Source organism: Hakea prostrata, chromosome 10 (assembly GCF_041222555.1).
Source record: "Hakea prostrata isolate BN-2017 chromosome 10, UWA_Hpros_2, whole genome shotgun sequence".
NCBI classification, from domain to species: Eukaryota; Viridiplantae; Streptophyta; class Magnoliopsida; order Proteales; family Proteaceae; genus Hakea; species Hakea prostrata.
The window spans coordinates 34,422,950-34,444,011 of record NC_142609.1 but is presented as its reverse complement, the minus strand read 5'-3'; the positions used below and the strand labels follow the sequence as shown (position 1 = coordinate 34,444,011).

At 39.1% G+C, this 21,062-nt stretch overlaps 1 protein-coding gene across 3 annotated transcripts; it reads right to left on the bottom strand.

Moving 5' to 3' along the window:
* Positions 1–12,646: 12,646 nt before the first annotated feature.
* LOC149002615 (glutamate receptor 3.4-like) lies at positions 12,647–19,296 on the bottom strand. 3 transcript variants are annotated; one of them, XM_089137358.1, is made up of 7 exons: positions 19,039–19,296; positions 17,740–18,118; positions 15,457–16,793; positions 14,745–15,022; positions 14,154–14,185; positions 13,594–14,003; positions 12,647–13,392 (listed from the first exon to the last, which is right to left on the bottom strand). In XM_089137358.1, the coding sequence occupies exons 2-7, from the start codon at positions 18,047–18,049 to the stop codon at positions 12,928–12,930; spliced, it is 2,832 nt and encodes a 943-aa protein (XP_088993484.1). In that variant the 5' UTR covers positions 18,050–18,118; positions 19,039–19,296; the 3' UTR covers positions 12,647–12,927. The 3 variants fall into 3 exon arrangements, with proteins under 3 accessions (XP_088993484.1, XP_088993485.1, XP_088993483.1); XM_089137359.1 differs by having other exon boundaries at positions 17,740–17,802; XM_089137357.1 differs by lacking the exon at positions 19,039–19,296 and having other exon boundaries at positions 17,740–19,031.
* Between the last annotated feature and the right edge of the window lie 1,766 nt (positions 19,297–21,062).

Genomic DNA, 21,062 nt, shown 5'->3' with positions numbered 1-21,062 from the left:
AAGGATCTTCACAGTGGCATTAAACTGAGTTTTAATCATATTATGAAAATCACGAAAACATCGAAAAAAACTCTTATTTTTGTTTTAAAAGATAAATCCATGTGGAATGGGAGTGACAATCAATAAAAGTAACAAAGTACCTAGGGTCAGTAATACACATATGTCGGCAAGGGCCCCACACATTAGTATGAATTAGTTCAAAATGAATAGATTTTCTATTATGAAAAGAAGGTAAATAAGTAGAACGAGTTTGCTTCGCAAAAATTCATGCTTCACAAAAAAAAAAATCATCCTTTTTACAAGAAGAAACTAAATCATGAAATACTTTCTTAAGTGTTCCTAAAGGGGGGTGACCTAGCCTATGGTGTCACTGGTGAAGGTTTGATATTACCGAATGGACCTGATTTGAAGATGCAGTCAAAGCATAAGTAAATCCTCCAATTGGCTCCAATAGATAAAGTCCATTGTCTAGTTTACCACGTTCAATCTCCTTCCCCATTATCAGATCCTGGACAACACAGTAAGATGAGAAAAAAATTATTTTACAATTCAAGTAATGTGTAACACTATTGATAGAGAGCAAGTTAGTAAAGAAAGAGGGAACGCGTAAAACTTTAGATAAAGAAAGTGATGGAGAATGCTAAGTGGTCCCTGTTTTAGCAATGGAAGAAGAGGAATCATCAGCAATTCAAACTTTATCTTTTTTGAAAGTTAGAGCATGATGTAAGAAAAATGAGGATGAACCTGTCATATGATTTGTGTCTATTATATCAATGATTTAAGAGCAAAAACTAAAGAAACATAGAAGCCTATAAAAGTGTTACCTAAATAAACAAGGTAGGAGTTGGTATAGGAAGTGGAGGAAGTAGTAGTAGAGGTTGTACCGATAGTAGAAGACTACAGAATACGACGCAGAGTAGCTAACTCCTCCTGTGAAAAACCAATGTATGTAGAGGGTGTTATAGAAACCGTCTCAGAAATATTAGCCTTCGGTTTTCCCCTTCTTTGTGCCATTTTTTGTTCAAAATCAACGGGCTTCCCATGGAGCTTTCAACAATTGGTCTTGGTTTGATATGGTTTGTGATAGTGCTCACACTTGACAATCTCCTTAGCTGTCCCAGCCGCTGGTATCGGTCTCACCTGACAACCCATGGGTGTTATTCATAGTCACAAGATCCATGGTTCACCATCAATGATAATAAATGTACGCAATAATAATCAAGAGCAAGAATAATCTAAATAATTAAATAAAAGGTATTATATGAGTCCAATACTCAAAAAGAATGAATCAAAGAAAAAGAAATAAAATAATATGTCCCAAAATTTATAGAATTCAGTGGAAGCAGAAGTTAAATTAATTATGATTGTTTCCTTTAGTTCTCTCAAAGGCGACGGTCTTTTCTTCAAATTTTGCAATGAAGGGAGTCATCCAGCCTTCCTCCACTGACTCTAGAAATTGCGCGCTATCTGCCTCCTCCTGCCATCAATGGGTGCTATAAGTGCACTCCAAGCATCCACAGGTGGCTTCGTGACATACATCTCCACTTCCTATTGGCACCTCCATATCTTCTTCACAGGAGTCATTCCAATCACACGAAATTTCTCCTGATCCAATATACCCATCTGTATAATGTAATTCAACACACAAAAAGGAATGACTTTTGATGAACTCAATAAGGAAACACATCTCACATGCATATCGACATTGTATCATGGTAAAAAACATATATAAAGAGTGATATGCAAGTAGATGGATGCAGCTATAAATCTAATTATGCAAGTCTCTAAATGGTAGACATGTTTTAAGATATAACACCAGCCCTCCTCTGGGTAGGTCTAATTACTCTAATCCCTTAAGGACTTGTAAAATCCAGCCCTATCCTAACCCTGACCCTAACCCGGATCCATTTTTGTTTATAGGTCCGAAGACCGAAGCGGTGATAGAAGAGACTTGTGGACCCTTTTGATTGATAAGTATGAGTCGGAGACCGAGCCCATGGACATTGAGGATGATACCCCTTACTTGAGTACATTGTCGGTGTTTAGTGAAAATATGCGCATCGGAGAAGTGTGATTTAGTTGAAGTACGTAATGGACACCCGTGCACAATCCGAAGGTGTTCCCCGAAACTAGACTTCTTGATTGAATTGTAGAAGAAAACCCCATTCAATTTGACCCTATATAGCCCTCCAAGTCCCTGTCCGAAGTTGCTGAACAAAATCTGATTTTCTGTTGAATTCCAGTTTGGTCGATCCTCTTTGGTCGATGCCATCGACCAAGGACCATCGACCAAAGTTTCCGAGGCAGACAAGTTAATGATTCTTTGGAATATTCCCTATTATATTTATACTAGCCTTGTGTTTTGAGCCCTATTCCAATCATTATCACTCCTGAGAACGTGAGGAGAGCTTCCCAAAGCACCTCCTAGGCATTTGTGAAGAAGATCCCACCAAAAATCATTGTTAATCATTGTTCCTTGTCTCCATCAACAACTACAAGGTATGATTCATCACTCCCACTCTCTATTCTATTCTTTTCTATCATTTTCTATCCCTCTTTTGCTGTTGAGACCTTGGAGATGGTGCTACAACCTTGCAACCATCACTCCAAGTGTCCACTCATGCTTAACCTATGATCCTCTCACTTGTCTATTGATGTTATGCCCTCATTTCAAGCCTTGCATATACATTCTTTGATTTTCTTCTTAACATCATGCCTTCTTATACAAAACTGAGATATATAGTGTGTTATGTACATGTTTATCACTAGCATATGATCCTAATCAAATTCTTATAAGTTCCCTTAGCTAATGCATGCCTTTTCAATGTCAATGCAATCAATTTCAATCCATGCTATGATGCTTGTCTCTTGAACTTAGTAGCTCAATTTGGGGCTTTCTATTTGGACCATTAGATTATGTTAATTCCTTGATTTGTAGTGTCATCATATTGTTCTTAAGCATCCCTCCAAGTTCTGGATCGATCCGAACCCCGGAAGACCAATTTCGGACCAAAATCCCCAAAACCCATTATGCAGCCCCGAAGACATTTTGGTCAATCCTCTTTGGTCGATGCCATCGACCAAGGACCATCGACCAAACTTGTTGCTGACAGCAACCTCATCCAGTTTTGACCCGTTCGACATCCGATCTTCCTGATTTCTTCTCTAACCTCTTATTTATGTTTGTTTAAGGTCTTAATACTACTTGTGGATCATTCCTTAGTAATTCTTGATTCATCATCAACTCAACCTAAGGTAAGGATGGTTACTTCCATAAACACATAGGCTATGAACTTATTTTTTGGTGCTTATACTTAGTGAACTTAGACTCTTAATTGCTTTTGAATACTATAGGATTGCTATACATGTTTTAGAATTGTAGTAATGTGATTTCATACTCTCTTGTCATAATGATTTATTATTCTTGTTACTTGAGTTCATGATGGATCATTTCGATATTATGACTTAACTTTTATCATGATGATGTATCGAATGTATGAGATATGATGGACTTGAATATGTGATTGCCTAGGTATAACTTGGGATTGGGGAATGTCCTATTGACGCTTCTGTCCTTGGGCATCGGAGGGAATTGTTTGGGATGTTCTCCGAAGGTGCCTATCGACACTTTCTCGGGTTATTGGATGACGTACATAGGATTGTCTAGTTGTGTGGCTAGGATTGTCCTTGTCGTTTCAGACCCGAATCGGAAGGGTATTGAGACCGAACGACCCGTGGTAGTGTATGGTTTGATGGGCGCTCAAGACTGGTAACCAACCCAGGGGAGGACATAAACCATGCTACGGATACCCGAAAGGGACCATTTATTGGTAGGGTTGCAAATGGCTAGTCTTGGGCTCACGAGCGCTCGAATATCGGTGGGTCATATCCGTGAGAGGACATGAGAGCTTCCCATCTACTATTTGTGGATGACCAATAGGGTTGATGAATCCGGTGGGTAATATACGTGACTCTAGTGTGAAGGATACCCGGAAAGAATCCCGGGATGGGAGGAATCGAAGTATCCAGATCTGACTTGATACGACTGAGTAGATGACTTGCATTGGGCTAGGCTTTACCTTGACATGCGCCAATACTTAGACCAAGTGGTGATGTGAGAGAGCGGTGACCGAAACCCCAACCATGGATTTGTCCGAAAGGGATGCAGGACCCAATTCCCCCTGGTATTGAGTGATTGAGACTTACCTAAAGAAGTATGGTGTTATGGCTTAAAGTCTACCATAGAGACTAGCATTCATAGAGTTAGAATCATACTCGCATCATATGTTTCATATCACATTGCATTATGTTATGATTTGTACTTATATGATTTTAAATTATGGAATAACTGCCTTGCTGAGTTCTTTTGAACTCATTTCTTTTGTGCAAATGTTGTTAGATTTTCCCGCAGGTATTGAAGACTCTGATGGCACAGTCTACGAGACAGACTTTGATTCCTCATACTACCCTTCGGGTGGTAGCTATGGTGAAGATCAGAGTTATGGTGCCGAAGAGGATTACTCTACGTGCCAGGGTTAGCCCCACTTTGGTGAAGGAGCGGCCGTGCTGGGCTTTCTTCGTCCACACCTATGAGGAGACAATCATTAGGATAGAAGAAACCCTTGCTTAGTGCCCCCATTTCCTTGGATTATTATTAAACATTAGGGATATGTAATTAACTTTATTTGAGTTACTCTTTAAACATGGGATTGTAACTTAACTTGATTTTACTACTTTTCTGCTGCCTTGAGAGAGTGACTTTAACTCATTTTGTCATTCTCATGATTACACTTATACACATGGTATCATTTATTCCCGCACTCTGATTTTCTAAATCTTAGCTTGTTCATGATATCTATTATTTATTGTTTTTACCTTGATTATTACTGTTCATGATTGTGTTATCGCGTATGTGGGAGGCATGGTCCCTCGATGCTTGATCCTTGAACTGTGGATCACATTCCCGGGTATGCCAGATAGGGTACCGGCTAGGTGGATGTGACAGGACTAGTTACCTCTGTTGGGTTCCCGGGCAAAGGGTTTAGTCCTCGTCAATCAACCATGGCTGGGGATTAAATCCACATTCTTTCACCACGACCATTGGCATGAGTACTTGGAGCATGTCAGGGTTTCTAATCCAATGCAAGGTCATACAGTGACATACAACATGTAGTCTAGATACTTCCCCTATGGCACCAACCAACTCGATTTAATATCACTCTCACATACATATTGACATTGTATCATACTAAACAACATATATAAAGAATGATATGCAAGTATATGGATGCAGCTATAAATCAAACTATGTAAGTCTCTAAATGGCAAAAATACTTTAAGATATAACACCAGCCCTCCTCTGGGTAGGTCTAATCACTCTAATCCCTCACGAATTAGTTACCTCTATTGGGATCCCAAGCAAGGGGTTCAGTCCTCGTCAATCAACCATGGCTGGGGATTAGGTCCACACTCTCTCACCACGACCATTGGCATGAGTATTTGTGCATGTCAAGGTTTCTAATCCAATGCAAGGTCATACAGTGACATACTACATATAGTCCAGATACTTCCCCTATGGCACAAACCAACTCGATTCAGTATCCTTTTCTACCTAGGAATGAGAATCCTTACGGACTGGCTATCTTTGTTGGACTCCATTCCCTAACCCTATGGTCATCCACATATTATTGGGGCGGATGCTCTCATGTCCCCTCACGACTCCCGACCACTCCTTGGATGTCCATGAGCCCAACCCTAACATATGCAACTCGACCAATGCATGATCAACAATGGACCATTGAATCTCCACACAAACTAGCCACCCCTATAGGATGAAACAGAGTCACGTCACTGCTATCATGGGTCATTCGGCTTCAATTCCTCTACTGAAAGTGTAGTAGCATGTATGGGTACATAACCATGCATTCTAGACCTCATAGGTATGTCATCCAACAACTATGATAGTGTTGGGGACATCAATAAGCAATGTCCCATACCACAGCCCCTGATATCCCAAGCAATGGATACCCAGTATGAATACCCTCCACCATAGTTACATCACATCATCAACCATCATCATCTAATTAAACATCTATCAACACATAGCAATTGAATTACATCTCATCATCATACACAATACAAAATTGTTCATAATTCATATAAACCTACTGTTACAGCAAGTTTCAAGATTACAAATGCATTCAAAGATAGAATAGTTCATCATAGATTATGTTAGTACATATATGCAAGAATGTATCTTTACCTATAGAATTGTAAAAGTTTACTAAAGTGCAGTTAAACCTCACCCACAACAATTCCAGTGAATTTCAGAAATCACCTAACATAGGGTTATAAAAATACATTAAAGATAGGAGTCAAAATAGATCAACAACCAACCTGACTGGGCAACTGTGACTCAACTGGTCGCTTATGGTAGTTGGTTGGGCAATCAACTGCCCTAAGCTACCGCCCCTATTACAGACAGTAACTCAAGTCTGAACTTCCAATTTTTATCTCCCAATTTTAATCTGATTTTGGGATAATCTATGTCACATCCCGCCCTAAATCCACCAAGGGGGTACCCTATCTGGATTACCCGGGGAGTGAATCACGGTCCCGCCGATCAAGTTTAGGAACGATCATAATCACTTAGCACAATAATATAATCAAAAGTAAGAATAATTCCTTGTATTCAAATAATTTAATAAAAAAAAAAGTCTAGAAAAGATCTCAGAAGGTTTCACAAATAATATCAGAGTGCGGAAATGATACAAATAGGACAAATAGTCAAAGTGTGAAAAGGAGGGGAAAAGCCGTCCTATAATAATAGCGGAAGGTAGATCGACTAAAATTAAGGGTTACAACCGGTTCCCAACATGACAAGGGAACAGACTGAACTACGGTCTCAACAAATTAACTAAAAGATTAAAAAGAAAATGAGACCATATCCCAACACTAGCACACAAGTGCAAAGGCCGAACTGCTCCAGATAAGTCCCAATCTCGGACTACTAGTCTTTATCAACTTGTACACCATGACCAATGGGGTACGGGTCATCAACTTGGTCTTCAGAGTGTTGACCATCATAGTCAACAGTGGTGGTACCTACAGTAGAGTCTAACAAAAATGTTGCAAAAAGGAGTGAGTTCAAAAGAACTCAGCAAGGCAGGTTATTCCACAATAACATAGATACATGATACAAAACATAGCATGATGCAATATGATATAAAACACATGATGCAATTATGATTCTAACTCTATGTATGCTAGTCTCTATGGTAGACATGCTTTAAGTCATAGCACCATAATTCTTTGGGTTGTCAGTCACTCCCCCTCAATCATACAAGATATCTTGGGTCTGCCAGGGAAGTTAGGTAAAGTCATCTCAAAAACCATGGTTGGGGATTTAGTCACCACTCTCTCACATCACCGTTTGGTACAAGTACTGGCGCATGTCACAGTAAAGCCTAGCCCAATGCAAGTCATCTACTCAGTCATATCAACTCAGATCCAGATACGTCCATTCCTCGCCCCCGGCGATCCTTTTCGGTATCCTTCTCACTAGAGTCAGCGTAATCCCAGATTACGGACTCATCAACCCTATTGGTCATCCACAAATAGTAAACGAGAAGCTCTCACGTCCTCTCACGGGTTGGTTACCGGTCTTGAGCGCCCGTGAGCCCAAGTCTAGCTATTTGCAACCCTACCAATAAATGGCCCCTTTCGGGTATCCATAGCATGGTTTATGTCCCCTACCGGATTGGTTACCGGCCTAGAGTGCCCATCAAACCATACACTACCATGGGTCGTTCGGTCTCAATGCCCTTCCGATTCGGGTCTGATACAACAGGGACATCCTAGCCATACATCTAGACAAGTCCTATATATGTCATCCAATAATTCAGAAAAGCGTCGATGGGCATCTTCAGAGAACATTTCATACTATTCCCTTCGATGTCCAAGGACAGAAATGTCAATAGGACATTCTCCAATCCCAAATCATACATGTTCAATCACATTCTCAATTCCATCATATCATACATAAATGACATTTCATCATATAGAAAGATACATACCATAACATGATCAGTTACATATGAATTTATTAAGAATACATAATCATGATAACAAAAGAATATGTAAACATGGCACTACTATACTTGAAGTACTTATAACAGTCATATACTGTAGGAAATACGATAAAGAAGGTAAATCTACCAAGTCTCTAACATAGAAGCAAGAATCACATAATCTATGTAGTTATGGTAACAACCGTCCTTACCTTAAGTCGCGATGATGATAATCCAACAATCTCAAAAGAATGATCCAAAGATGGTAATAAGACCCTAGACAAACATAAATGAAAGGTTAGAAAAGAAATCGGGAAAATCGGAGGTCGAACGGGTCAAAACGGAGCAAGGTTGCTGTCAGCAACAACTTTGATCGATGGTCTTTGGTCGATGGCATCGACCAAAGAGGATCGACCAAAATGTCTTCAGGACAAAATAGTGGGTTTTGGGGATTTTGGTCCGAAATGGATCTTCTGGGGTTCGGATCGATCCAAAACTTGGAGGGATGGTTAATAACAATGTAAGAACACTACCTAGCAAGTATTATCACAATCCAATGGTCCAAATGAAAACCCCCAAATTGAGGTCCTATGTTCTAAAGACAAGAATCCTAGCATTCATGAGAAATTGATGTAATTGAAAGGGAAGCTAGAGAATTAGTTGGGGAATAGGTTAGGAACATGATTACAATCATTTGCAAGGCAGAGATTCGACTAATCATACTCCACATCTCAGTTTAGTATAAGAAATCAAGTTGTTAAACAAAGAATCATGGTAATGCATATGTAAGGATCAAGATGCAAGTGACGCATAGCAAGAATGAAGGAAAAGCAAGTATAAATGGGAAGAGACATTCATGGCAAGGTGTTTGCAAGGTTGCAGCACCTTGGCCATGGTCTCATCAGTAAAAAGAAGAAGAGAAGTGGGTAGGATAGAGAACAAGAGAGAGAATCATACCTTGGAAGATGATAGTTGGAGAAGAGAGACAATGATTCTTGTAGAAGATCATCACCCAAGCCAAGGAGGAGCCTAGAGGAGCCTTCACACGTTCTCAGGTGTTGAAATGAGTAAAATATCGTTCTAGGTTCGAGGTTTCACTTAAATAGAGGAAGGAATATCCAAAAAGCATCTTTTTCTCGATTCTAGGCAACTTTGGTCGATGGTCCTTGGTTGATGGCATCGACCAAAACACAGAACAGGTTTCAGCAAAAAATCCAGAAATAGTTCAGCAACTTCGAACAAGGATTCAGAGGGCTATACAAGGTCAAATTGAGTGAAGTTTTCTCCTACAAGTCAATCAAGAAGTCTAGTTCCCAGAAATACCTTTGGATCAATCATGGGAGGTCATTAGGTCAACCAACTAAGCTCACCTTCTTTGATGCGCAAGCAGGATTTGCCAGACATAGTTCCGCAACTTCGGACAAGGATTTGGAGGGCTATATGGGGTCAAATTGAGTGGGGTTTTCTCCTACAAGTCCATCAAGAAGTCTAGTTTCGGTAAATATATTTGGATTGAGCACAGGATTTCATTAGGTATTTCAACTAATTCACCCCTCTTCGGTGCGCAGATTCAAAACTAACACTGACAATGCTCTCAAGTGAGGGGCATCATCGTCAATGTCCAAGGGCTTGGGCTCCGACACCAAATCATCAACCAAAAGGGTCCACAAGTCACTTTTACCCCCACTTTGGGTCTTTGGACCTACAAACATAACAGATTTCGGACCGGGTCAAGGTTAGGATAAGGCCAGATATTACAGGTCTACCCTAAAGGAAAGGTCTGGCATGACTTCTTAAGGCTTTCAAAGATAATAACACTGAAATCAAAGTCCAACTTTAAGGTCTAATATCAAACAAGTCTTTCTTTATCCCAAAACAAATAGGGTGTCCTGGTTAGGTTTGGGCTGGATGTCACAATCTAAATCCGAATTTTGTCTATAGGGAGCTAACAATACTAACACAATCCAAAACCCTAAAATTAAATGATTCAGTAATCACATCATCTCCTTCAATCATTTATTCGGACTTAAGGATCCATTTTCGGACATGATCCAATTAAGATCACTGATGAAAGAATTGAACCATCACAATTCACAAATAACTAACTACAGAACCATGGGAGGAAGGATTCACACTATTCTAAGAGAAGAGGAATAGGTATCAAGAGTGTGAGATCAACTTACCTCCGATTGATTCGCTAAACTGACAAAGGATTGGATCTTCCTAGCAAATAAAGCATCCTTCACCTTCCAACACACGCTCTCTGACTCCTAACTGTCCACAGCAGTAATCCCAAATATAATAATTGAGAGAAAAAGTCGAGGTTACTTACTTATAGTTAGACCGGAGCAAAATAGCGTTTAATTCCCAGCAAGGCGGTCGCTTAGGGTGGTTGGTTGATCAATCAACCGCCTTAAACAACCGCCCCTAGTACTTTTCAGTGCTTGGGTGGTTTGCTTAACCGGTTGATCCCCAACACAAACCTAACCCGAACTGATCCCTGACATCTTCAATCTCAACTTGACTCCAATTAGACCTTCGGGTTCTACATATTTCTACAGGGTTTCTACATGTTCTTTGGATTCCCATTAAAGCAGGTTCTTCATCGGTAGAATCCAGATCCATGGGCTCAAGTTATGGATCTTAGACTTCAATCCGGATACTCCACAGTTTATTCCGACTAGACCTTCGGGTACTCAAACCTACAATACGGATCCCGGGTTAGATATACAGGGTTTGTTTCATTAGCCAAATCAGATTTAGTGCTAATAGACTGCAAGGCGGATTTCTCCACAATAGGAGCATGAAGCATGGCTAATCGACGGCTTTCCTCACACTGAACAAGGGAAATAAGATTGTTCCAGTGTAGAAAAGGCAGAACAACTTAATACTTGCACTCTAATCTGATCATACTCCACATTCAAACCTGCCAAGAAGTCATATACCCGAATCTTATCAACATGCTTCGTATTATAGCCACATCATTTAAATTAGTATAGTGATAATCCCCATAATGATCCCACTCCTGCCAAAGAGATCGCAACTTAGTATAATATTAGGCCACAATCAATTCCTTTTGGGTAGTCTCATGAAGCTTCTTCCTTAGCTCATAAACTTGTGCATCATTCATCAACTCTCCATATGTTTCAGTAGTAGCCTTCCAAATTTGGGATGCAGTATCAAGTAATAGGTATCCACAAGCAATATTTGAAATCATAGAATTCAAAAGGAATGACATAATAAGAGAGTCAATCGAGATCCATTTATGTTGTGAAACACCTGTGGTGATAGGTTTGATAGTGGCGCTCATAATGTGTCCAACAAGTCATCTTCCAGCAATAGTCAAGTAAGCAGATCGATACCATATCAAATAATTTGTTCCATCAAATCATACCAAAAGAGGATGAAGAGTTGGGAACAATAGTACCATCAGTAGTTGCCATGCTTAAAAAATTGCCTATAGTTCTTCAATCTTCATCCTTTCAAAATAACTGAAATGTCGCATAATGCAATAGCCAAACCACCCAAACAAATCTAGGAATGATAGGATTCAAAAGGTGCATATAAGGAACACCAAGTTTTTTTTTCCTTCAAAAGAGGCCCCTAGAGTTATGGAAAATTACAAATAGACCCCTGAAAAAATGTGATGCAAATAGGTCCCTAAAAATATACACATTTTCAAATAGGTCTCTAAAAATATGAAAATTCACATATAGGTCCTTGAAAATATACAAATTCACACAAATAAGTCCCTAAAAATATGCAAATTCACAAAGAGGTCCCTGAGAATATGCGCATTTACAAACAAGGCCCTTGAAACATCATTATTTTTCCCCCTTTTCTTGGGGCTAATAGTACCGCAAGTTAGGAAGAAACGAACCAAAATATGGTTTGATTAGAGTTGGTCTGATCCATGTTGGTTCAAGGGCTTAATAGGTTTTTAAGGTGCTCTCGTTTCAAAAGAAGAAGGTGGAAGGAAGATAAAGGCAGTGATGGCCTACATGGCTTCTAGGACTTGACGATAGGTTTTTGTGATAGGTTTCTGTGATGGCTTCTAAGATTGGGGTTGCAACTGGAGGTTTTAGATGATGTTGGCTTGCAATGGGAGGTTTCAGATGATGGAGCAGGTGTTGAAGAAGATGAGGTTACAATGGATGGTGGTTTCGGCGACGGAGCAGTTGTAGAGTGGTGGAGGTAAGTCTTCGTCAACAAGAGAGATATTTTCTTTTCTCCTTTTTTTCTTTTTCTTCTTCCTCTTCCCTAATTGAACTTAGGCTTTGATACCATGTTGAGAAACACGATTTTGATAGAATAGCTTGAATTGATCAGTGTGATCTCAAGCCCTCTATTTATGATAAAGTGGAACTAACATTATATACATGAATACCACTACTTGGGTAACAAGAAATATAAATTTAAAAAAAACTCTAATAGTATTGAACTCCTAATAGAACTCAACCTACAGTTTGTCAATCCCAAGATTCCTCCCCTAAGACATACAAAAAAAACACATGCTCATTCAAAAATTGTGAACTCCAAGAAAAGAAGCACCCAAATCTTGCAAGCCTCTACTCCCTTAAAAGAATATTTATAGAATGTAAGATAAGAATTTTATTCCCAACATTTTATCCTTCTTTACAATAATCAGCTGTATGTTAACTGATTGGGGTTAGGTACATGGATAATTGCCCTCCAATCAGCTCTACTCAGGTCCTTCTTGATACAAAGCCTAAACTATGCATGGTTTTCCATCTTTGGACTATAACCCGTGTACAAGGATCTTGTACATTTTTTTTTCTGCCCCTACACAAAGGTTGCTATTATGAGACAAGATATGCTGGTACAAAAAGAACATACGCTAAGAAGGTGAACAGGACTGTCCATCTGAGCTTCGACTAGAATGTTGTTGTTTGCTAAAACTAGCTTTCTTCTTCTTCGGGATATCCTCTTCTTTCTTATCAACAAACTCCATTATATTCTTGAAACTGGTAGAGCGGAGAGAGCGCCGAGAACTACGATTGGATCCATCTTGTTCCACTTCACCATCTCCGTCTACCTCATTGTCTGGACCATACTTCTGGTACTGGCAAAAGAGACGTGCAAAATACACAAGAAGAGCAATGAAGCAAGCAATGCCACAAATCATGAAGAGGCCCCAGAAACTCTGGAGAGATAGCCGGCTTGAATCAACTTGGTTGCTTTTCGTGGAGCAGAGGTTATGGGACAACCATTTATCATGGATCCTTTGCAGGTCACCACTCTCTGAGAGTGCAAGTATTGCTGTTGACAAATCCACTGCAAGAGGAGAATCCCTTGGGAATGCCTGTAAGGATAAAGCAAAATTGAGAAAATATGAGAGTTTTTTTCACTTCTACTGCCACATAAATTTGACATCTGAAAACTTTCATGAATATAAGTGGTAGATTTTCTTTCTTTGTTTCTTTTTGTTTTTTCTGATTCCTTTCAGAAAACATCTCCACAGGCATACGAAAAAAACAATATCAACTGGAAGCTAAACACTTACAAAACCCCAGCCACTTTTTGTAAACAGTTGCCCCACGGTCTGGAATTTGCAGTTGTTGTCAGATAGGAAGACCTCAATGTAAGGAAGTTCCTCAACAATAGCAGCAACCCCACCATTTTTGGGTCCACGCTGAAGAGCATCTAAAAATGCCTCCTCAGAACTAAGGCTCACAATCCTCGATTCAGCAATGTTGAGTTCATCAGTCAAATAGTTCTTTGCAAATGACCCATCTTGAATGCCAATAGGGTCAGAGCTAGAAATCAAACTGTCAATCCCTTCAATCCCCGAGGTCAGCTGCTGCACTGTGAGAATGGATGTTAAGCTAGCCGTGTAGCTTGAATTGATTATAAGTACCACAAAGAGCCATATTAGCAGCACAAAACGTCCAAGGGTACTAACAGTGTTTTCTCCTGCAATGGGTCCAAGCAGCCGAAGGACATACATCATAAAGCTGAATTTAGGACAAAGCACAATGCAAATAACCAAAAAGAAATAAGTTATCATGGCCTCCAGAAGGAGAAGAAAGAAAAAGAGTGGGGGCTAAGACAAAATTTACTTACTGTGGGCAAAGAACATTGTAGAGAAACTGAACCTGTAAAGTGAAGAATAATCAACTATTAAATCAGAACTAAGAAAAAACAGAAACTTCAATAGTGAGATAAAAAATGTAGGCAGAGAAGAGAAAAACCAAAAAACAGAAAGAAAGCTTGCAAAGGAATGATACTGGCCATGAAACAGATTGGAGTTTTTTACAAGAAACCACCCACTACCCCCCCCCCCCCCCCCCCAAACAAAAAAGAAGGAGAAAAGAAAAGAAAATGGAAACACCTCCCATTGAGATTGAGAAGTGAGAACAAAAGGACAGAGCAAGTTTCTACTTGCATATAATGGTTTCAAATATTGAATTAGCTTTGATCAGAATTGACTCACAAACAATTAAATGTCTAGTGGTTCCATAGTTCAGGGAATCAGAAGCAAGCTCAACAGCCCATATCCACTGAAGATATATAGAAAGACCCATTAGAATTCTCAGATTAGACAAACGACACTAGTCACACAAGATTTCAACTTCTCCCATATAACCAGGCTCACAATGCAGACTCTCTTCTAAAACTAAGAGGGAATTCCAGGAGAGTTGCAATAATACTCACCAAAAAACTGTTACAAGCTGCTGCCTTGGTGGACCACGAAATTCAGTATTCATTCGATGTTCAAGAATCCAAACAACTGCTCCCACAAACAGAAAGAAAGCACCAGTGACACACCACATTTGAAATGTAAATGGCTTTAAAAAAGCCCAAGCAGTAGGCTTTATCTCTTTTGCGGGAGTAACAACAATGAGGCCAGATTCAATGTAGGGCTGAGTGAAGTCCACAATTCTTGTCCTATTTGTGACAATGGCTATATCTCCAACAGCTGCATCAAATTTCTGCAAAGAGAAAAATTATAAAATTGAGTTCCCAATAAGATTTTCACCTCCCAAACTATGGATGGAGTACAGACAAGAAACAGAATAAATTTACACCACCATTTCAAAGTACAACTAACCAACAATATGCTGCACTAACATTCAATGGGACTTGGGGAGAACAATCAAACTAATAAATTTGAGTAGTCATGTATGTTCAATTCATTTGCAATCTTTGAAACAGTCAGAAAAATTTGGAGAATACAATCCTACGATGACATTGCTGAATTATCACAGTTTTAAAGCATAGAGCATCAGTGGAAAATATTCAGTTTCATGAGAAAACTTCTCCTAGATCTGATACTCCTTTGACCAAACAATCCTTACTGCAGTTGAAGGCTTAACTTCACATATTAACCATGTTAACTGTTAAAAATAGAAAGCAGAAAACTTACATTTTCGAAGACCATATTCACAAGGTCATCATATCGAGGGTTCTTGGAACCATTCCCATATAATACATATGTATGTGGCACAGGATAATGCAACAAACCCACAGCTGCTTCAAAGACATCAATGCAGAAACCCCTCACCCCAACAGGGCCTTTATCCTTTGCCACAAATTGCTTGAATGTTACTCGGTTAGGTACCACAATCCTCAAGGGTTCCCCATTGTTGGGGAACACCCACCCACGTGGCGTTGCAGTAATTTCCCCAGGCCAAATTATGCTGTGAATCTGCTGGTCATGGCTTGGGGGCTTCTTATATAAGATCTCTGGAGCAACAACTGATAGATGTGAATAATTTGACCAAAATCCAACCCGGCGGGACCCGGTGCCACCAATGTTAATAATATCATATGCTGGTTGAATCAAATTCTTTTCTGAATCGAATTGAACCTGGCCTATTAAACCTGTAAAGTTCATCATGGTCAGTTTCTGAAGTAACTGCTGACCACCTTCAAACACACGGAGTCCTGATAAGTGTAGTGAGCTTCCATTTGCATCACGTAAGCTTGGATCGTTAGAGAAAGAAACATTCCCTCCCTCATTGAGAAATTCATCAATAGCATGAGCAACTAACCAAACAGAATCATAAGCATAGAATCCATAAGAATTCAAGCTTGATGAAGCATTCCCTTTACGTCGCAAGTCACTCCACCGAGATATAAAATTCTTTTTGATAGTGGAATCTGGTGTATGATGACGGAGGGCAACAACCCCTTGCAAGAGATCCATTGTGTCAGGGTCCACTGGTTCTGATGAGTCCAAAACAGAAGGAAGCCAATCTGTTGCAATCCACACATAGCCGCTACTCATCATCCCGAGAGACTTTGCAGCAGAGAAAACTGCTAGACCAGAATCTGGATTCACATGGACAATATAAACGCGAGATTCCATCAGATTTATCCGAACTAAGAGATCATTAATGGTGCTACTGGAGGCTCCTGGAGGGAAAGCAGCTTTGTATGATATCTTTGAAAGTTTCTTTGCTAAAGCATCACCCAAAATGGATATGCCACCTCTCCCATTATCATCATCAACATAGATGGCAATGACCTCTTTCCATCCATAATATTCAACCAAATCTGCTATTGCATACATCTGGAAATAGTCACTCTGTGTGGTACGAAGGAAGTAGGGGTACTGTAGTGCAGAAAGAGTTGGATCAGTGGCTGCAAACGAAAGAAGTGGAACATGAAGTTCATTTGCAACATGAGAGATGACATGAGCTATTCCTGATGATTGGGGACCAATTACTGCAACCATGTCTTTCTCCATCAGCTGCAAAGCTGCAGAAAAGGACTTTCTAAGAATAGAGCTTGATTAGAGAGAGAGATGTAGCCTATGTTTGTTAGTTTGATGCAGGTTTATTTTGTTTGTTTTCTTTACTTTTCAATGCTATACAAGCCCTCTTTTGTTTTTCACCAGCAGGTAGATACAACCCCTCATTCGGTATTAAAGAAATCATCATCAAATATCCTGTGTATGTAGATAATTTTTATTCTCCTAGACAACTTTGGATTGTTACAATATAGTTTTTTGTGAACTCGGTTGCTTCCATGTTTTCAGAACTTCCTGCCTGATGTTACTTGAAGAGAGGTAGCTGATCAATAGCATCTTCATATCTTCAGGACAAGAAATTAATTTAAGTAGCTGATACCCTATCATCTTCATATCTTCAGCTTGATATCCTTACAGACAGACAAGAATGTCCAACCTATTTTAAGCCATCTGATAGTGGATATCACCATTTGCCAAGCTTGAAAAGGTAAGTCTTTCTAGCCAAGAAAAGCATAAAATATGTTTCTACCCAATCATTGATATACTTTAACAGTGTCACTCAGCTATGGATAGTCTCTGCTGAAATTATCTTTTTAGACATAAGCAGAGATTGCAGTTAAATATCTAATCCACTGCATTAAACAAAATTATCCTGGTATCCAAAATATCTAGTTACTGAGGAACCTAGCAATGGGGAGCTCTGCAGATACTCTTTTTCTTCCATTTCTAGGGGAACCCTGTGATTGAATGCATACCCAATCTGAATTGTTTAAAATAAAAACCGATAAAAGTAACACAGTGCCTACAAGTGTTGCTGTTTTTGTAAATAAGTTCTTCAAGGAATGGCCACTACTAGACCCTAAGACAATATTCAAACAGAGACTACAAAGCCAGTAAGCATTCCAGAGTAAGGTTATTAAGTTAGATCAGTAAGTCATGAGCTTTTCAGCATACCTTCTATGGTTCCAAGAAAGCCACTGCAATTTGTATCCTGCATGACGATATTCAGTGTTGTCCCTGCAAGAATGCTTGAGTCGGAATTAATATCATCAATAGCAGCTGAAATTGCCGGCTTTGCTACCTTTCCAATGGCTGAATCAAAAGTGAACAGAGCTCCCACATTTACAAAGTGAGGCCGAGAAGAAGCCCCTAATTTTCGACTCCTACCCCGAACTTCCATGATCATCAACATACAAAAAAGCAACAATTGAAGCAATCTCATCATGAAGAGGCGAACAGAGCCAATAAACTGCTGCAGAGGCATGACAGGAGTTGATTTCTACTTGCAGTCAATGCCTTTGATTAAGCCAGCATTGCTTCAAGTCTAAGACATCTATTACACCATAGGCACAGTTCAGATTCCAGAAACAAAGCAAAAGGGTAAAACAAAAGATAAATCCGAATTCCTATTCTCATCACACTGACCAACAGATTCAGAAAACTATCACAACCCAAAGAAGATGCACAAAAAAGAAAAGAACATAAAAGAAGGGCTGTCAACAGGAGAAGATGGATTGAAGGACTTGATAATTTGAAGAACAGAACACGGAGTACTAGATTTTTGTTTCCCACTTCGCAGATAAGTATGAGAAGCAGGAGACAATACTGAAAATCATCAAGCACAATCAAATGTACAACAGTTATTAAATAAGATTTTTTAACTTGGAAAACCCCCTCAGTTTCAGAGACCCATACAATATTGTATCCATTAAATCAGGTCCATATGAGTTTTCTGATACAAAGTACAAAAACCCAAAGGCAGCAACAGTACTTAAGAAAAGCGAACCCAAACCACATGCAAAGATTTTATAATAGGGGAAGTTAAAGGGAACCCAGAGAATAATAGTAATGCATGAAACAGTGTGGCTGGATTACTTGCAACCTACAAGGACGACAAAGTTAACAGAAACCGAAAGGAGGAAGATCAAGTATCTCAAGCAAAGCAGTTTCTGGTTTCAAAAATACAAAAGAAGGGAATAGGAGTTATTCAGACTGTCTTGTATGATGAGAAAAGAATCAGAATCAATTCTGCTTAAGCACAACTCGAGGGATGCGACTAATGCTACACAGTACCCTGAAAAGAAAACTAATAAATAAATGCTACTTGAGGTCTTGAGCCGCTGAGAAGATAATTTTAATGGCATCTTCTTTTTCAAAAGCTTAAAAAAAACTTGAAAAGATGAGATGAAATGGTGGGATTGAGGGAATCACGTCACTGAAGAAACGGAATGGGAGTAGTGATTGGGTCCTTACCTTCATGACTGATCCTTACTGGTTGGTGAATGGTGGAAACTGAAAGGAAATAAAATAAAATAAATTTCCAGAAACCATTAGCGGAAACTGCTGGGCTCCATGATCACACCATATCTCCAGACTCCAAGACTCTCTCTCCATGATTGCGTATTAATTAAGCAAAGTTGAAAACGTAAAACGTGAAACATATGATCCAGATTTCACGAAGCGAAAGAATCAATCTTCCGTTTTCGGTTTGAATGCAGAATTTCACAAAAAAAAAAATAAAGAATGCAGAGATTCACCAAGAAAAGTTTTTGAAGCAGCCATGTCAGGGATGAGTACCAATGGAGTGATGGACCGTTGCGAACTTTAATTTCCCACATACCCCTTAAGACACTTTTTCTCTTTTTATTTGTAGAACTAGAATTTTTTTTTTTTTCTTTCTTTTTTCCCATCAATCATGTCAAAGGATTAAATTTTTTTTTTTTGAATAGGTAGCTGATAATATTAGAAAAATAATGTACACAAATTACATTCGATAATAAATCTTTTCCCTCTACATCATCACGGACAATATTCGTGAGGGCAGAAGGTATTCCCCCTGGATCAAAATGGATCAACGACGCCTCAAGAAGGAGGCTAGCCAAAAAATCTGCCCCATAGTTTAACTCCCGGACATGATGCATGAACACACACTCCGTGAAGTGTCGTAGCAAGGAAGTGATCTCATGAATGAGTCCGGATCATCTCCCCTCCATACTTTTCAACACAAAATTAGGTATGGTCGACAAATAAAAATAAGAAAAATATACATTAAGAGTGGTGGGACCTACAATAGTACCATATAGCCCCCTTATATTTTGTACTTAGAAAACATCTCTTGTGGGTCACTGATCCAAGAGTCCTCATGGGAGGAGAAATGGAAGATGTCTCTTTTTTTGTTGCCAAAACAAAAAAAGAAAGGGAAGATGTACGAAGGCTCAAATCAATCTTCCATGGTCATACGGTCTCTACATAAGAAATTGTCATTATTATACCAAAGACAGGACCACATCACCAACTTTCTGGTAGGTTGACTAATCCTTGGGATAACCTTTGCTGGGGCTCAAGAGACTTAAATTCTTGACCTTTAACTTATGAGATGTTGACTATGGACATTATTTTCCTTCTCAAATTGTCATTAATATGATTCTACTAAAGTAAAAAAAAAAACAAAATTAAGATAATCATTATTACTGCAATTATGATATGGTTAAAAAGTTACGCAAAGAAACAACCAAACTCACTTTTCCTAATGAAAGTTAAGATGGGATATTTTACCCTAAAAAAAATTATAGAGGATGAGAATATGACCATTAAAACACGAATTTACTAGATTATATGTTCGGCAGAATTTACTAGATTATATTGCTTGTACTTAAAAGGTGTTCGGTTAGTTGGAGAAGATTTGGATTTTGTGTAATCATTATTACTCTCTTTTTTTTTTTTTTTTTTTTTTTGGTTGCCAACCCCGGTTTTCAAGGCTTTGCCCTAACTAATCCGGTGTTCGACTCAAGTCGCACACCTGACTGTGGTGGGCAAGTCTCCCAGCAAGGATTTTTTGCATCTACAAAATTTCGATACCAAAACCTTGCTTAAGTGGACCAAGCTGCTTATCACTTGGACCAACCCCGTTAGTGAGTATTATTACTCTTTTATTTATAACTAATGGTAGAATTTCTATTTTAATAATAAGAATTGACATCTCTTTATCCTTGTTCCCAAAAAAAACATCTCTTATCCTAAATATGAACTTGATATATTTATATACAACTCAGAATACCCCATAAACAGCCTGGAAATCCATTGGCGTTGAATACTTCATTACACACCCATTGGGTGGGTGGTTCCAAGTTGCAACCCATGAAGAGACAACAGTAAATTGCAAACCATTCCAAAGGACTATTTAGTAATGACACTCCAGTGGATCAGCTGACATAGGGCCAGTGGGGTCCAGCGCTTCTTCCCTGGTCCCTACTCTACCCTATGGAATTTACCATATT